The 17,403-nt window shown below is 34.5% G+C and overlaps 1 protein-coding gene across 6 annotated transcripts in view; it reads right to left on the bottom strand.

Moving 5' to 3' along the window:
* Abhd17b (abhydrolase domain containing 17B) overlaps positions 1 to 17,403 on the bottom strand; it is a 39,922-nt gene that overhangs the window by 8,782 nt on the left and 13,737 nt on the right. The window contains exons 2-5 of one of the 6 annotated variants that reach the window (XM_013516342.1): positions 13,002 to 13,161; positions 8,726 to 8,762; positions 5,242 to 5,711; positions 911 to 1,090 (exon numbers count right to left, since the gene is read on the bottom strand). In XM_013516342.1, coding sequence (XP_013371796.1) covers positions 911 to 1,090; positions 5,242 to 5,708 — 647 coding nt within the window. In that variant the 5' untranslated portion in view covers positions 5,709 to 5,711; positions 8,726 to 8,762; positions 13,002 to 13,161. Of the gene's footprint in view, positions 1 to 910; positions 1,091 to 5,241; positions 5,712 to 6,470; positions 6,605 to 8,725; positions 8,763 to 13,001; positions 13,276 to 17,403 lie in introns of those variants that run through there. The other 5 variants (XM_013516344.1, XM_013516343.1, XM_005388524.2 and 2 more) reach the window with 5 other exon arrangements.

Here is a 17,403-nt window from a genome sequence, read left to right as displayed (position 1 = left end):
CCCGACCCAGGTGCGCTATTTAGATTTACAAATCCCCCCGTTTTGTACAGTTCTGTATGTCCTATTTATAGAGCTTCAATGTCTTTTTTGGGGGGTACAATACAGCTCATTTCTACACAGTGCTGACTGTACTATACAGTACTGTAGTTTTATGTTCTCTTATACAGCTCTGCTCCTGAGTTATACAAATAAAACCAAAGTCATCAAGTTCAAGTTACCTTTGACCATTTCTCTGTTCTGAACACTGTAATGTATGTACTATATACAATTACTCATTTACTAACCAAATTCAGTGAGTGATGTAGTTGGTAATTCATATGACTCAAGAATTCTGCAATTTAGTTGTTTTTGTAAAATCAGGTATCATTAGCTAAATATCATTAACTAATTTTCCCCTCTACTTATTTCTTTGCTACACTGTTAGGTACCTTACTTAATGGTATCCACTAGCAGCTCAGGAGAGAAACAAGGGTCTCATTAAAGTTCTTTTCTCCACAGTATCTCACATCCAATTGTACAACCAGTTCTATCAATTTTATTTCACAATTTCATTCTTTTGTGTCTAATACTAGTGACACTGTGTAGGGTATAAGGTCCTCCTTTCATGTGTATTACTATTGGTCAAACTTTTTGACATTCATACTGGTCATCTGCCAAAACTCTTCAAATTAATTTTTTGCAATTTCTATATGACAATTATTATAAAATAGAAGCTTATGGCTGGATGAACTGTGTCATCAATGTCTTGAGTGACAGAAAGACCCCCGAAGTTTCTTTTTTTGTGTGGTCCCGGGGATTGAACTCACGACCTTGCGTTTGCCAGACAGGCGCTTATGCCCCTGAGCTATATCCCCAGGGCCTCCCACCTCAAGTTTCTTGTAATTCAACTATCTTAAATATTGCCACTTACTTTGGAAATGCATCAAAACAATAGGTCTTCTTGGTATCAGGAAAAGCAACTCGCATTCCCGAGGTCAAAGGAGAATGAAGAATAACAGCGGCACTCTCATACCGAGCAGCAAGGTCCACAGATGGTACTGTTCCAATACTCTGGCCATATATAATCACATTTTCAGGGCGAATGCCATACCTACAAAATTCAGAAGTTAAAACAAGTTGGACCAGAAGGAGATGTTTCTTCATTTCTAAAGATTATCATTAGAATGACCTAGGGGAGGTGAGACAATATCAAGTAATTTATGATTAAAAATTAAGTTTCTCAGTTATCACAATTAATTTTTATACTACAATAAGGACTCTATTAGCCATATTACTATCTTTTCTTTTTTCTTTTTGCCCTACTGGACATTTGAACCCAGCATCTTGAGAACAGTAGTCAAGTGCTCCCCCACCTGGCGTTTTTAAGTTTTGTTTTGAGACAGGGTCTCAACTAAGTTGGCCAGGCTGGCCTTGAACTGACAATCTTCCTGCTTCAGTCTCCCAAGCAGCTAGAATTACAATTGTGTGCCACTAGGCCCAGTTCTATCACTAATATTTTAACAGTCTGATTTACATATTTAGTGTTCATTTTTTACTTAATATTTCAAAAGTTCTTTATTTCTTTAGACACCAATAATTGCTCATTTTTGTTTTCTAAACTGGTCATACTGATGAAATCCTACATAAAACTATGGTATGAAATGAGAACAGTGTACAATTTTTTAGTCAAGATCAAATTAGCACTCCTTGTACTCTGCCTTTGCTTATTTGTAGAGATGGACAAATAACTGAAAAGATGAAGAGATAAACTAGAATTCCAAAAACCAGACAGTTCAGTTAATTATGAACAGATTCCAAGAGTACAATTTTACCCCCTTTACTATTGCTAGAGACTTAAATATGAATTCATTGACTTTGTACATATTTATTGGGTGCCTAGTATTCCAGGAGCTATTATTTGTCTGTATTATAAATGTCCCATCTGTGGAAGACTTCAAGTGCACACGAAGAGTAAAGCTAATGAATTTGAGGTTATAGTGACCTTAAATATGCTTTTCCACTTACACAGCAGAGAATAATCAGTTTTGTTATCTAGGAGATATTTGCAAAGCAGTTTCTAGAATTTTGGTCAGGTAAGAGCTTTCTGAGAACATGAACAGTCAGAAGAAAGAGCAAGGCAAACTATCCACATGTTCTCTTCTAGGAAAACAGATAATCTGAACTATCCCAGTAATGATACTCCTCCGAACAGTTTCTTCTAATCAGCCCAACACAAAGATTTGGGATATAATCTAAAGCTGGGGGTACCATCTGTTCCTAACTTACTCTTAATGTGCCTAACTCATAAAAGCTTTTTTCCTTCACAGCAGAGCTAAGTTAATACACATCTCACAGAAATAAAGAAAATGGAAGAATGAACATTAGCAGCACCAGCACCACTCAACACTGCACAACTGCTATGAGCTGAACGGCAACAACATCCAAAAACAGACATTTGAGATGAATACACATTTTTCAGTTGAAGAATTACAAACAGCAAATAGATAAAAAAAAGTTCACAATTACTGGTCATTTGAGAGATATAAGTTAAAACAACACTGAGATTCCAACTCATCTCAGAATGAATGGCTATTATCAAGAAAGTAACCAATAACATGCTGGAGGGGCTCTGGGGAAAAAGGAATCCTTCTCCATCATTGGTGGGAGTGTAGACTGGTGTAACCACTATGGAAATCAGTGCGGAGATTCTTCAAAAAATTAAGATTGGAGGTCCAACTTGACCTAGCTATTGCCCTTCTGGGTATCTTCCTAGAAGACTAAAAAACATACCACAGTGATATATGTGCACCCATGTTTATAGCAGCACAATTTGTAATAGCGAGATCTTGGAAACAACCCAAATGCTTAACTAAAGAATGGATAAAAAAGATGTGGTCTTTCTATATAATGGAGTACTCATCCATAAAGAAGGATAAACTGGAGACTTTTATAGGTAAATGGATGCAATTTGAGATCATACTCATAAGTGAAATGAACTAGATGCATGTGTAAATATATATATCGTCACTCTAATGGGAGAAGCTGAAAGACTAAATTAAGATCCAAAATGTACACTGCAAAATGGGAAGAAACTTCCAAAGGAGAGAGAAACTTGGGATGGGGGAATGGAGAAAAGACAGGGAGAAGCAAAAACAAAACAAAACAAAACAAAACAATATAAATATATATGAGATAAAGATAGTTATACTACTAATTTTTCTTTTTTTTTTTTTTTTTGGTTTTTCTCCGGTACCGGGAACCGAACTCACGACCTGCGCTTGCCAGGCAAGCGCTTTTGCCGCTGAGCTAAATCCCCAGCCCCTAATTTTTCTTAGTTCATTGAAAAGAAAGGTTTGCGCTAATATTATTTGGATAATTAAATGCCAGTATCTTGTGTTCTCAGTAACGAATTTAAAGATAACAATATGCAATATATTAACCACTGTTGCCCTACTATCATCTTGTTTTGAAATTTTGGGTTTTTTTTCTTTAAAATAAAAGAAAGAGATCAACAAATATGTAGAAAAAATCAAAACTGGAAATAATTTTAGAAAGTTTCTTTAAATTGATACCTGACAAGAGAACAGAAAGTTAATTACGTAAGATATTTCTCATAACCACAGAATCCTGAATTCTTATGTTTTGTTTCATTAAAATTATTCTTTTGTTTTACTTAAAAGTATTAATAATAAAGGCTATCTGTTTTACCTTAGCAACTTTAAGCCATATTATTTCACTGACATTATACTTTAAAAGTGTGACCTTTATGAGAATTCTCAGTATTAAAAATATTAAATAGGGGCTGGGGATTTAGCTCAGCGGCAAAAGCGTCTGCCTGGCAAGCGCAAGGTCGTGAGTTCAGTTCCTGGTACCGGAGAAAAACCAAAAAAACAAACAAAAAAAAATTAAATAATCTTTACCATCCCACTGTTCACTTCTTACTACTTACTTTTTAACTCTGCAAATCTTTGTTTTTACTTAATTTCAATTAAGAATCCTCCTCACTTCCCTACTCCTGTTTTCCCCGTGGTACTGGGGACTGAATTCAGGTAACATCCAGCTAGTTTTCCTCAGCCTTTTCAGTATTTTCAAGACAGGGTCTTGATAAATAAATTGCCCACACTATCCTAGAAATTCTGGTCCTCTTTCCTCAGCCTAATGAGTTCCCGGGATTACAGGTGTGTGCTACCACATATAGCTAATAATTCTCTTCATACAGAATTTTTCGGATAGGATAACTTTGTTCTTTTGGAGAAGGAAATATTTTTAAAGATATTTTCCAAAACAAGTTGCACCTAATAACAAAATTAAGGAGGTTCTCCTGGGCACCATTAATATTTAAACATTAAATTAGAGACAGTGAGTTTTCTTTAAGTCAGCTAGCTTATGACAACTTATACTACATACCTATTTATTGAACATTAATCTGACCCACGAGAAAATACACTCTAGTCTACAAAATAGATATTTTCAAGAAAAATTTGTATGTACTGTGGTGACTAGGAAGGTTTAATGTAATTTTCAGCCTCCAAATGTATATGCTTTGTTATAATTAAAGAATAATTGACAAAGTTTTCTCACATAATTTATCAAGACATTATTTTTTAAACTTGAAATCATCTTCTCAAACTTTAGAAGTCCAGAATATAATGTAAAATCTCATTTTAAAATAATGCTTTAGGGATGGGGATTTAGCTCAGACGCACAGCACCTGCCTGGCAAGTGCAAGGTCGTGAGTTTGATTCCCAGTACCAGAAAAAAAAAAAAAAGCTTTAATCACTCCAATAAGGTACCTTTAAATCTTATTATCTAAAAAATTATTATGTAAAATAATGCAAACCTTTTTAGGGTTTAAATAAAAAGTCTCTCATTAATGACAGACCAAATGAATGACTAAATATCACCATTTTCTCTAATTCCCCTGAAAAGCTACAACTGTGAAAAAAACATGGATATCATACTTCAGTAACAGGTTTCATAAAACCAAACATTTATCATTTGATTTAAAAATTAAAAAAATCATACATATATATATGCATTAACATACCAACCTGAGCTGTCCTAAAGAACTTTTCTGGTTATTATATAAAATTTAAAATTATAGTCTAGAAATTTAATGATTCTAAGTATACATTTGTAAATATAGTTTTTCTATAGTAGTTCAAGGCATATGTAATAAGAACAACTTTTATATTACTTTTATATAGTACAATTTTGGATAACAACGATAAATGTGAAAACTTCCTCCCAGTCACAACCTACCTTGTCCTAAGAGCAAGCCAAGCAGCTTCAATATCTGCATATAGGTTCTTCTCTGTTGGTTTTCCAGAACTTGCACCATATCCAGAATAATCATATGAGAATATATTACAATTAATCCGTGATCCCAGTCCTATGTAAAAGCTGCTCATCTGACCAAGATCAACAGCATTTCCATGTGAGAAGAGTAAAGTGTATTTGGCGTTGGGTGAGCAACGCACAAACATACAAGCAATTCGGTTGCCTTTACTGGTTCTAGTCATGAAACATTCAATAGCATCTTTTTCTCTAGAAGAGTACTGCCAGTCAGCTCGTTCTGAGAGGTGTAAAGTCCAGCGGCTTCCACTTTCATCACACATCAGTGTGTAAGTTGGATCAGGTGGCAAAAATGCTAATTTTGAAGCAATTTTCCCTGGGCACGGTGGACAGCAGAAGAGGCAACATAGCTCACTAAATGAAAGATTATTCATCCTCTGAAAAAGAAAAGGAGACAGAAAAGGTTTTTAATAACTGAATGTGGATTCTGCATTACTGTACAATAGGTTAAAATAAAGACGTGTAATTATTAAATTCTGGAGTGAGGCAAATATTCTAGTCAGTAGATAAAACCCACACACTGTATGTCTCAAACAGTAATGATTATTATAAATAACAAAAATGTTAAAGATAATGTATAGATACAACAACAGGTATGAACTATTTTTAGGATATCTTGTAATTTATGTGTAATTTAATAAAAATTATCAGAATCCCATGAAGAAGCTAGGGATTTATACCATAAATAAGAAAAGTGCCCAATGTGAAGCAGTGATACAGCCAGAATTTAATGTTAGTCACTCCTATTCTCATCAAAATAGGTTCCAAAATCCTACTTGTGTGAGAGCAGCCTTTCATTTTACCACAGTAAGATGGTTCAATTAACCTATAAAACACAAAAAATATATGTATATGGACTTTTATGTGTGTATATAGTTATTGCCCACACTTAAAAAAGGCTAAAACGTGATTAAGTCAATTATGAAAAAAAGGCAAAATTCTTTAGGTAAAAATTTTAAACACAAAGTTTTATTTCCCAATACAAATTTAAAGGTAAAATTTTAAACACAAAGTTTAAAAATCAGAGAGCTGGTGTGGAATCTCAATACTTACTAGCTGTGTCTCCTTGGGCAAATTATTTACCTCTCTGATATTTGTTTTCTTTATAAGTAAACAAGGGCAGTAAATACACCTACAATGAACAGTGGCTGTGAAGCTCAAATATGGTATCATGGAGGTATACAATCCAGTGATGGCCATACAAATGACACAATCAAGAATAGTCCTGGGGCTGGGGATTTAGCTCAGCGGCACAGTGCCTGCCTGGCAAGCGCGAGGTTGTGAGTTCAATTCCCTGTACCAGGAGAAAAAAAAAAAAAAGTCCTTCTTCTGTATCTTTATAGTATTTAGAGTACCTACGTTCATATTATCTTGGGCAAAAGTAAATGCAGTATTTGTTTGCACTATCCGATTTCTATTTTACCCTTTTTCGAACTATCTCTTTTTAGCTGACACAGACCACTGCTTAATCTCAGGAAGAGGGTATTCAAAATAAATAAATAAATACTTAAAAGGTTTGGGAGCACACTTAACTTTCTCCAAAGTATCTAAGTAAAAGGCTAGGAACAATTATACATCAGACTGAGAAGAGAAGAAATTTCCTGAGGGGAGCAAACTACAGGGTTGAGATATCTGAGAAGAATGACCTGTTCACTCACTACTAAATCAAAACAGTATTCTATGGGACTCAATACAAATATGTTAATTTCCCAATACAAACACACTAGGTAGAAAGAAGCAGAAACAGCACAGGAAGAGAGATACAAGTATGACATGAAGAGATTTAAAAGATGAGTAAGGGAAGGACAGAGATGTCTCTTGGATATCAGAAACACTTTTACTTGCTATTCTACTTTTATTTTATTTTCAGCCTTCAAAATAAATTGGTTGGAACAACAATTAGAATAGAAATGACAACTAGTTTTCACCTCTAGTGCTAAACATGAATTGGTTTCCTGAAGTATTACGTTAAGGATACTGAGGGCATGAACAGGGCAAAGGACACAAAGAATGTGTAAGGCAGTGGAGGCAAACCTATGTATGGCACGCATGCCTCAGCCAGGTATTTGCTGTCACTGAAAGCTCTAAGAAGTTCGCCACCACTGGTGTAATTAATTAGCGATGTCCACTAAACAATTTGACTATCTTGCAACAGGAGGATTAAAAACTCTGATGAGTAAGATGGCAAACAAAGAAAGGAGCTCAAGGGTCTGTTTTTTTAATTAATTTATTAATTTATTTATTTTTGGTGTCAGAAATCAAACTCAGGACCTCGTGCTTGCCAGGCAGGCACTGTGCTGCTGAGCTATATCCCCGGCACCAAGGGTCTGTTTGAGAGATGAACATTCTGTTTAATACCTGACTATGGTTATTTCTCACCCTCAATTACCCTACATGCCATCAACTGCTGACCCACAACTGCCAATTAAAAGCTTGATTAGTAAGTAAGGTACATATAGCTAGACTATGTTCCTATAATTTACCTCTTAGACATGCAGACTTATATACACACTGTAATAAACTAGTTTTGAAATAAATCTGGCTGGCAATGCATGTAATGGCACAGAGATTCTTCTGGGGATGAATGCCAAAGAAGCAAAAAAGGAGAATAGCTGCAGGGCCAAGGTCTTAGCCAGTAAACATGTGGGACTTTATGATGGCAGAAGAAATTATTCCCATGTCCAGAGTGAGCTAACTGGGGTTCATTTAATGATAACTCACAAATTATCACTTTTCAAGTAACAATCTTGGTACAGGGCAGCAACAGACAGGCTTGAAAAGTTACTGTCTCCTTTTTCTGTTTGAAAAATTCCACAGTACACATAAACAAAACAAAACTAAGTTTTTGTACCATCTAAGCTGAGTTACTGAGGGAAAAATTTTTATTTTTTGATATTAAAAAAAATCACTCAAACAGCTTGTTAAATTTAGCTGTTAAGTCCAACTTAGAAAGTCATAGGCATGAAAATATCACTTACTAGTTATTCACACACACTCCTAAAGAGAAAAGGTAGTAAATATTACTAGGGGAAAAATAAAATATTTTGGAGTATAAAAAGCCATAAAAGAAACAACAAATTCAGTAACTGACACAAGCAGCAAAAATTTGAGCTAGACAAAATAGGGATTTAACACGTTATAATAAATCCTTAAAGAAGAAAAGATTAGATTGAAAAATCAAATATGCAATTTTGAAGGTGATGAAGATTAAGAAAATAGCAAAGAAAATTTAATATATAACCTTAAAGATAACAATTCAGATGGAAATAAATCAAAAGGTGCCAAATATGGGAAAATTCTCACAGCTAGACACTTTTTGGTACAAATTAAAAACACTGGAAACAAAGAAAAGAGTTCACAATTTTCTACAGAGAAAGAATAGATTACTTACTAGAGAACAAGGACTGTTCACTTTTCAGTAGCAACACCTATAATAAGAAATGCAAGTAATCAGGGACGGCTAGAGTATGGAAAATTAGAGCCCTTACATACTGCTGGTAGGAAGGAAACTGGTGTCTCAAACCTGGAAAAGTTTGGTACAATCTCAAAAACAAATGATTACCATTTTACCAAGAAATTTCTATGTTCAATTGAAGGAATAAATGAAATGCATTATATTCATATAAATCAAATAAAAAAGAATGAAGTATCAATGCATGCTATAAGGTAGACGAGCCTTAAAAAATATGCTAAGTGAAAGAAATCAATCACAAAAGGCCATTTATCATGTAACTCCATTTATATGAAATGTCTAGAACAGGCAAACCCAGAGAGAGAAAGCAGATTAGGGATTGTATAGCGCTGTGGAGGATAGGAGTGTTGGGAAGTAATGACTAAAGAATACGAAGTTGCTTTATGGGGTAATGAAAATGTAAAATCAATTTGGGTAGTGTTTGCACAAGTCAGAACACACTCATTAAAAACTACTGAACTGTACATTTTAAATGGGTGAGTTCTACAGTATATGAATTTTATTTTAACAAAGCAGTTACAGACAAGAAAAACTAATAGCAAAGATACATATGTATTATGCAAGGTAGCTGGGAATTTTCCCTCCTAGATAAAAGACACATGACACAAAGTCAAAGTAATAAAGACAGATTGATGCTAGCACAGAAACTGATTAACCAAAGACATACAAACAAGAATATGGTAGGACATGGGAGGCTTCAAAGCAGTAAGGAAAGACAGATTCTTTAGCAGATGGTGCTAAGAAAACTTACTACATAGGTAGTAGTTATATCCCTACCTATCAGTATATGACGAACTTCAGACAGATTACAGACCTAAGAAGCAAACCTACAAAAAACTTAACAACTGTCTCATACACGCACAAAATTAGTAGATTTAGCTTTATTCAAACAAAGAACAGTTATTCAGGGGGTGGGGGAAGGGCCTGGGAAAGAAGACTCATCACCCAAAACTTCACAAAGACAATACTTAAAATATGAGGACTGGGGATGTGGCTCAGTAGTAAAGTGGTTGTCTAGCATAAGTGAGGCCTTAGGTTCAATCACCTAAACCACAAAAATAAACAAAATAATATAAAATAAAATATGAGAACCTCTGCAGAAGCAAGAGGAAGAAAATAACTGGTAACTTGAAAATTCACAGAAATACATTCATATGCCTAACAAATATGAGGAAAGACTCAACCTCATCATTAGAAATGCAAGAAACTGCACTTCAATACTACAGGAAAAATAAAACATGCAAAACTGAGTAATACCCAGTGGTGGTGAGCATAGCGGGGGAAAAAAGGTAATTTTTGTGAAATGCTGGTAAGCCATCTTATAGAAGTAGGTAAAAATCCTACACTTAAAACTCTTGCATAGCTTCTTTCTTTTTTTCTTTCCTTATCGAGACATCTCGCTATGTAGTTCAGGCTGTCCCTGAACTTGTGACTATCCTCCTGCCTCACTCAGTGAGTGCTGGTATTATAGTATAGTTTTGTTGCTTTTTTTTTTTTAAGTCTTATATAGTTTCATAAAGTAACATACAAAGAGTGCTCACCACAGTTATTTCCATCTGAACTTAAGAAGCAACACAGATGCCATCAGTGGGGAAATGAATAAGTGTATTTGACGCAGATAATGGAATATTATCTGTCGTCAGAAGCATGACTTTGATGGCTAGAGCTTAGAAATATACTGGAATGGAAAAGGAACGAACATATCTACTAAAACCATTAATCTAAAAACATTTATAGGCATTTATACATCTTCAAGAACAAGTACATCAGACCGTGTATTTATGGAAAGGGAAATAAAGATGGTGGATGACGAAAAGAAAAAAATACAAATTAACAAGAACACGGCCTATGCTCATAGACTGATGACTTCTAGATGGCAACAATCACACCTGGTTGCTTACGAATGGACTTCTAATGCCAAAGTACCTAAAGCACAGTAAGATTTCTAACATTGCAGAATTTCTGAGATAGTAGATTAGTAAGAATAAATCAACTCTTTGTACCTAAAAGGCCACCAGAAAAGAAGAAAAGGAGGAGAGAGACAAAGAAGAAGGATAAACTGCTAAACTTATGTTTCTTATATAAGGACAAAAGAGAAGCAGTCAAATAAAAATCTCTAAACCTGAGTGTTGTGGGTTAGGAGCAGGTGGAAGGAAATATATTGTTAGTACTAAAATTATTCAGTGCATTACGAAGAATAGGACAGTCTTCCAGGAAAGAGGAAATCTTGCCCTTCTTGAAATCAACACACAAAATGAAATGCCATCCCAATTTAAACAGATGGTCTATTAAGGTTTTCCTCTGCATAGGCTAGGTCAAGTGCTCTACCACTGAGCTATACCTGCATCCCCACAGAGAATACTTGGTTATTTCATTTGCAGCAAGAGGAATTTCCTAAAATTATATGAAATAATTTAAAAATCTGCTTCGCCTGTTCAATGAAAAAGGAAAAAGATGAACACTGGAGTATTTTTTTTTTTTTTCCCTAGCAAAACAGGAAGACTGTTTAAAAAAATGTTCCTAAATAGAATGATCCACTATGTCTCCTTCCTCTTTTCTAACATAACTCCGGACATGACTCCTGTCAATTTCTGATATAATAATTTCCTGATAAAAACTCCTTTCAATCTCTTTGTAACAGTTTCCTGGTAACAGGAATTAACTCATAATCTTAGCATCTGCAAATGACCACTGATTCTTTTAAGGTTTAAAATTATGTTATAAAAAACTGACAAAAAAAAAAAAAAACAACAAAACTAGAACTCAAATGTCTTTAAAAAAATTTTTAAAATGTCATCCTTTCTGTACTTTGTGTGGTATTTTGACAACTATGCTCTAAATACTTTTCATAATTTAAAGTCTTATCCTATTCAAAGTGTAAGAGGTAGATAATGAATCATTTAAATTTTCCCACCCTAGATTTAATGTTGCCAGGGATATAGCTCAGCAGCACAGAGCCTACCTGGCAAGTACATGATCCTGAGTTCAATTCCCAGGACAAAAAAAGACACTGCGTAGTAGATTTAATGTTAAGAAATACATTCTAAAGCCCAAGATGAATTACTCTGAATTTGGCATCACTTATGGGTAAGTGTGGGGAGTAATATTATCATATATTCTTTTTTGTAAGATATCAGAATTTATCATGTTACCCAGAGAATCTGTAACTAAGGACACAGTCTATTTAGGGTTCCAAAGATTCTGAGTAACAGACATAGTTCCCTCAGACATTAATTTTAAAGCTATATTTAAAAATTCTTCTAACATTCAAAAACCAAAATAATTGAAAACAGGAAGACCACAACAATGTATAAATAGGTGTATTTGCCTCCATAAGAAAAAAAAGTCACTTTTGATGCTTAGGGAGGGTGTTCAGAAATGGGAACTGAACTCCATGGTCTTGCACATGTGAAACAAGCACTCTACCACTGAACTACATCTGTAGCCACACTGATGCTTACTTTGGTTACAAAAATTAAAATCTATTTTTGATGAACTCATGGATGAAGAAACCAAAAATAAAATAAAACCAGAAGTTGACCAACACCAGAAATGCACAAATATGATGTTTGATTAACAGCAAGAGACAGAAAATTCAGAGTGGACTAAAATGACAGGAAAGACATTCGACTATGAAAACTAAGAAACAAAAGTCAGAATTTAGGTCTGTACAAATAGGGCCCAGGCATTCAACATATCCCAGTACAGTGACCCAAGGAAAGCCATCTTTTAACACTAACAAAGGTGATTATAATATATAATAATTCAGTAGTCTAAGTACACCAATATCAAATAAAAGAATATTATACTTACTTTAGTATCCTTTAAGAACACCATGAGAGTTAGGCACTATCTTATCGAAACCAAGTATGTCACTGGCAGTAGCATTCAGTAAAGTACACACAATATGTAAAACTGTGAGTGCTACTGGGATCCTATCTCAAAATTTAAAAAAAAAAAAAGGGAGACGGTGTCACTCATTGTGAAGACACTGGGTTCAAATTCCAAATTGCAGGGGGCAGGCCGGGAAGTGCAACTGAACACTAACCTTGAAAGAAGTTTGGCAAAATGCTCATTTTCAATAATGATGGAGCACAGAAAATACTTATAGTAACCTACAGATTTAAAAGGAGGTTCTTAGTACGATATTTACATTATTATATGCAGAAATAGAGCTTATAAAGCTCATACTCACCTCTGTGAGGTAGGCTGTACTTTTTTCTTTTTAAAAAAACTCCAGCAGGAATCAGCAGCAGAGCCACTCCACTACCTGTAAGGTCACAGGATGTGATATTTGGGTGACTTTGCTAGGAAAATTCAACTCTGTTTGAAGAAATAGACAGCACAGACGATTTCTATGTGGGTAGAGAAACAAATTTAGGGGCAAGTTTTTTGAAGTATTAGGTATTTTCATATTTCAAATTGAAAGACAAAAATTCAACAAAACTAATTTTTTCTTTAAAAAGGAATTATGTCTGATAGTTTTTAGGTAAAAATCAAAATTTAAACACTAGTAAGATTCTAGACAGACTGTAGTAGAGCCAGTGAGTTACTTGGGGTATCTTGTTGGCAAGCCAGATGAATGCCCAGGTAATACTGAATTCAGAAAAGTGAAAAGAATTTGTCAAATTGGAAAATGTACTGGACAATGCCAAAATAAGATTCTTTACCCACTGGTGAGAAGAGATGGAATTAGATTAAAACAATAAAAACAAAACAAAACAAAAAACCCAGAGAAGATGGTAAGCATTTACCAGTGACAGCAGAATAGTTCAGTCTTAGTGAAAGTTATATACTGATTTTTTTTTAGTAGAAAAAAGGCACTAAGTACCAGAAGTGAGAAAGTTGTATTTATAATATCATAGAAAAAGACAAATTAAGATTGAAAAGCCTATATAAAGCCCAAGTAATGAAATTGGATCAGAAATGACACAGCTCAATGTAGCCATCTTGAATACTTGTTTTCCCTGTTTTTAAATAGACAGTATACTATAATATAAAGCTACTGACTACATGTGACTATTTACACTTCAATTAATTGATGTTAAATATTCAATTATTTAGTACCACTACTCATGTGTGGCTAGTATCTCAAAAACTCTATCAAGCAGTAGAAAACTAGAGCCTTAGAAACCCAGACAATTCAGAATCAAAACTTCTGTGCTCCATATTTATACTAGCTTCAAAAGCTGGAACCCCTTCCATTATAGTTTTTTCATCGAAATCTGCATAGGTAGAACTTTAACAGCTCTTCTTGTACATTGATAAAGCACATACAAGTGAGATTACATATACAACACTATTGTAGAAGCCTATATCTTGATAAAGATGTTCCAACATATGTATTACTAATCCAATTCTAATATAAAATCTGTTTATATCAGAAATCAGTTATGCTGTTTATGTTTTAATGCATAGTTTTGGTATATCAAAAGCACTCATATTGTTGAAAGGTTCCCTACATGTTAAATTTAAAGTAAACCACAGAAAGCTCTAAGACATCTTGTGTCTATTAGGCAACAAATTTCTGAACATACCCCAGGAATACTTTAAACACATTTACAATCCTGATGATCCATTGGAGCAATGCCATAACAAGTGAATCAAGTCTTCCTGATTAAGCAGTAAGACAGGTTACCCATTTTTGCATATGTTAAATCAGATTCTCATAAAGCTTTTGGTGACTGGAAAGTACAATTATCGCAGAGCTTTCAAAGACACACCTCTACATGTTGCTGAGTGTAGGCTAAAACATGAACAAACACGTGTTCCCCCCAAATCACAAGCTTTTGGTACTTCAACTGTAAGGCTTCCATTATGTATAGCCTCAAAATTCACAAAAGCAGTCTTATTACATTAGTCTAGAAACATTCCACAAATATACATTATTCTCTTTGTGTGTAAGAAGTAAAAGATGTGTTTCTGGGAACTTTTCACATTTCATACCTCACAATGTCTATCTGTGGCACAATATAATTTATTCAATGTAGTCATATGCTTCAGGAAACTTAAGGATTGTTGATGACAAATTTTGAACACAATCTTTCTTAAGAGAGTCATACTACAGGTAACCCAGTTTGTTCTTCCTTAATGGATGCACTACCTTGTCAGTTATTAGAACGTTAACTTTAAAAAATAATTTTGTTCTGACAATTATCTGTGTTTTTCAGGTATATGTTCTTCGGGCTTACATGGTTTTTTCACTGACAACTTTATTTGATCCAGTAATACAATCAGTAAATTCTTCCAGTAAGATGATAATCAAGTCTTTTGAAAAGCGTAATAGTAGAATGTAGCCCCAAACTCACAAAGCTACCAATTAAAAACTACGGCTTTCAGTTCTAATTTTATTTCTGAACAGCTGGCAACTTCAGGGAAGCTAACCTATACTTCATTTTTCTATAAAATGAGAAGTTTGAACTAGACAAAAGGGTTTCTACATCTAAAACACTGTGTTAAGATTCTTCTCATAAGATTCACTTAATCTTCTACAGCATGTACAAGAATTTAAAAATTTGTGATTTGTTAAACTTTTTTTTAAGTTTTCAAAACTCCCGCAATACTAAAAGCAAAGCACCTCAAAAATCACATCAATTTACATTTAACAAGTTATAGTTCATGAGTTGTAATTTTGGAAGGAAGAAAAGAATGTTTTGCTTTTCAAAGTGTGGTAGAATATACATAAACCAAAATTTTCTGATTTTAAGTCTACAGTTCTGTGGCATTATGTACACTGACACTGCTGTACCCCTGATCACTGCCAACCTTCTACAGAGCTTTTTCATCTTCCCCAACTGAAAAGTTATATCCAATAATCAATAACCCCATCTTTTTCTTTTCTCTAGCACCTAGCAACAACCATTCCTTTTCTACAATTTTATTTTTTGTAGAATGTACTGTGAATTAGGCACAAGGGGGTGCCAAGCTACATCTCCAGCCCTTTTCAAAAAAATTTTTTTTCTTTTTTCAATTTGGGAATAGGATCTTGCTAGGTTGCCCAGGCTAGCATGATCAACCTGCCTCAGGCTCCCTAGTAGATGGGATTACAGGCATGTGTCATCATGCCTGGTTTTCTAAAATTTTAACTACTCATTCTGTAAGAAGTTGACTATCTTTGGCCGGGGATACAGCTCAGCAGCACAGCGCCTGCCTGGCAAGCACGAGGTCCTGAGTTCAATTAAGAATTTGACTGCCTACCATAAATGGAATCATTCAATATATTGTCTTTGTTACTGGTTTCTTTCACCTATGTCTTCAAGGTCCCTCTATTCAGTAACACACCTGAAATTTTCCCCCTTTTAAAGTCTGAATAATATTCCATTGTATGTATATATCACATTTTGTTTATCCATTCATTGATTAGCATATTTTTGATTACTGTAAATAACACTGCTATAAACATGGGTGAGAAACATTTGAGTCCTCATTTTTCACTTCTTTGGGGCAGGGGGAGAGAATATGTCTTGAAAAGTACAAAAGTAGTTTCACTTTTATTCTAAATGCAAACTTACTTTGACTTACTTATTTTTTTCCATATATTAGAGACGAAATACTCTACCAAGTTTGTATTGCATATTAAATGTATGTTCAAGTTTCTAAAAGTCAAGTATTTCAACTTCTAAAACAATTTAAACTGGAGCTATAGCTTAGTGGCAGAAACAACCTCAGCATGCATGCATGAGACCCCTGGGTTCAATGCTCAGCGTGCACACACACACACACACACACACACACACAGCCAAACCCAAAAAAACCCAAAACAATAAGAAAACAAAAAGCACTAATTCTCTAAAGTTAAAATTCAGTAGATTATAACTAAAAATTTTATTGAAGTTTATACATACTATCAAAAGTTATCTTCCAAAAGCATGGGAACGTATGTGAAGGGCCCAGAAGAGGGAAAAAGATTGTGATTCTGTTTGTAATGCAGTGTGACAGTAGGTGACCCAGGGTCTCAGGGTCCATTACTTGTTTCCTTTTAGACTTTTCAACTCCTTGACAACAGTGCCTCTTAAATTATGAACATGGTAGTCTCTGGAGCACTAGGAAGTTTTATAGAATTTAAGCTACAGCAAAGGACAAACTAATAGTGAAATAAAAACTTATCACTGTTCCAAAAAACTACCACTAATGAGTACTAGTGGGGTGGATAACTACAGAAATGTTACATAGGAAATGTTCTAAAGGTCTGAGAGGGGCTTTGAGAATCAGCATGTATTTATATTGTTCCCCTTACTATCTTCTAGAGAGTGTTAGAGCTGTCTGAATAGACATCACCAATCCCATGATTACATACTGCCTGGAAGTTTTAGCCTTTATCTCCCCACAATGTCAACAGTATATTTACGGGTATCACAGGCTGCTATCAAGGAGGTATTCTTAGATCTGGAAGCCAAGACATCCCTTAAACACTGACTAGACCAGTACTCACACGCCTAAGGCCTGTATTCTAGACAAATGGGTAGATAGATATACAGACTGCCTCTTAGGGCTGAGTTATCTTTGTATCTTACTCTTATGATCCTTCTGCCTTTTGTAGAATACCAACGTGGAGAATTTCAGCGCCACTGTTTTTTTTTTGTTTTTTTTTTTTTTTT

The sequence above is a fragment of the Chinchilla lanigera genome, unplaced genomic scaffold (assembly GCF_000276665.1).
Source record: "Chinchilla lanigera isolate Chin_1 unplaced genomic scaffold, ChiLan1.0 scaffold00033, whole genome shotgun sequence".
Lineage (NCBI taxonomy): Eukaryota > Metazoa > Chordata > Mammalia > Rodentia > Chinchillidae > Chinchilla > Chinchilla lanigera.
Note: the sequence above shows the minus strand (reverse complement) of the source record. Positions and strands in the feature narration are given on the sequence as shown.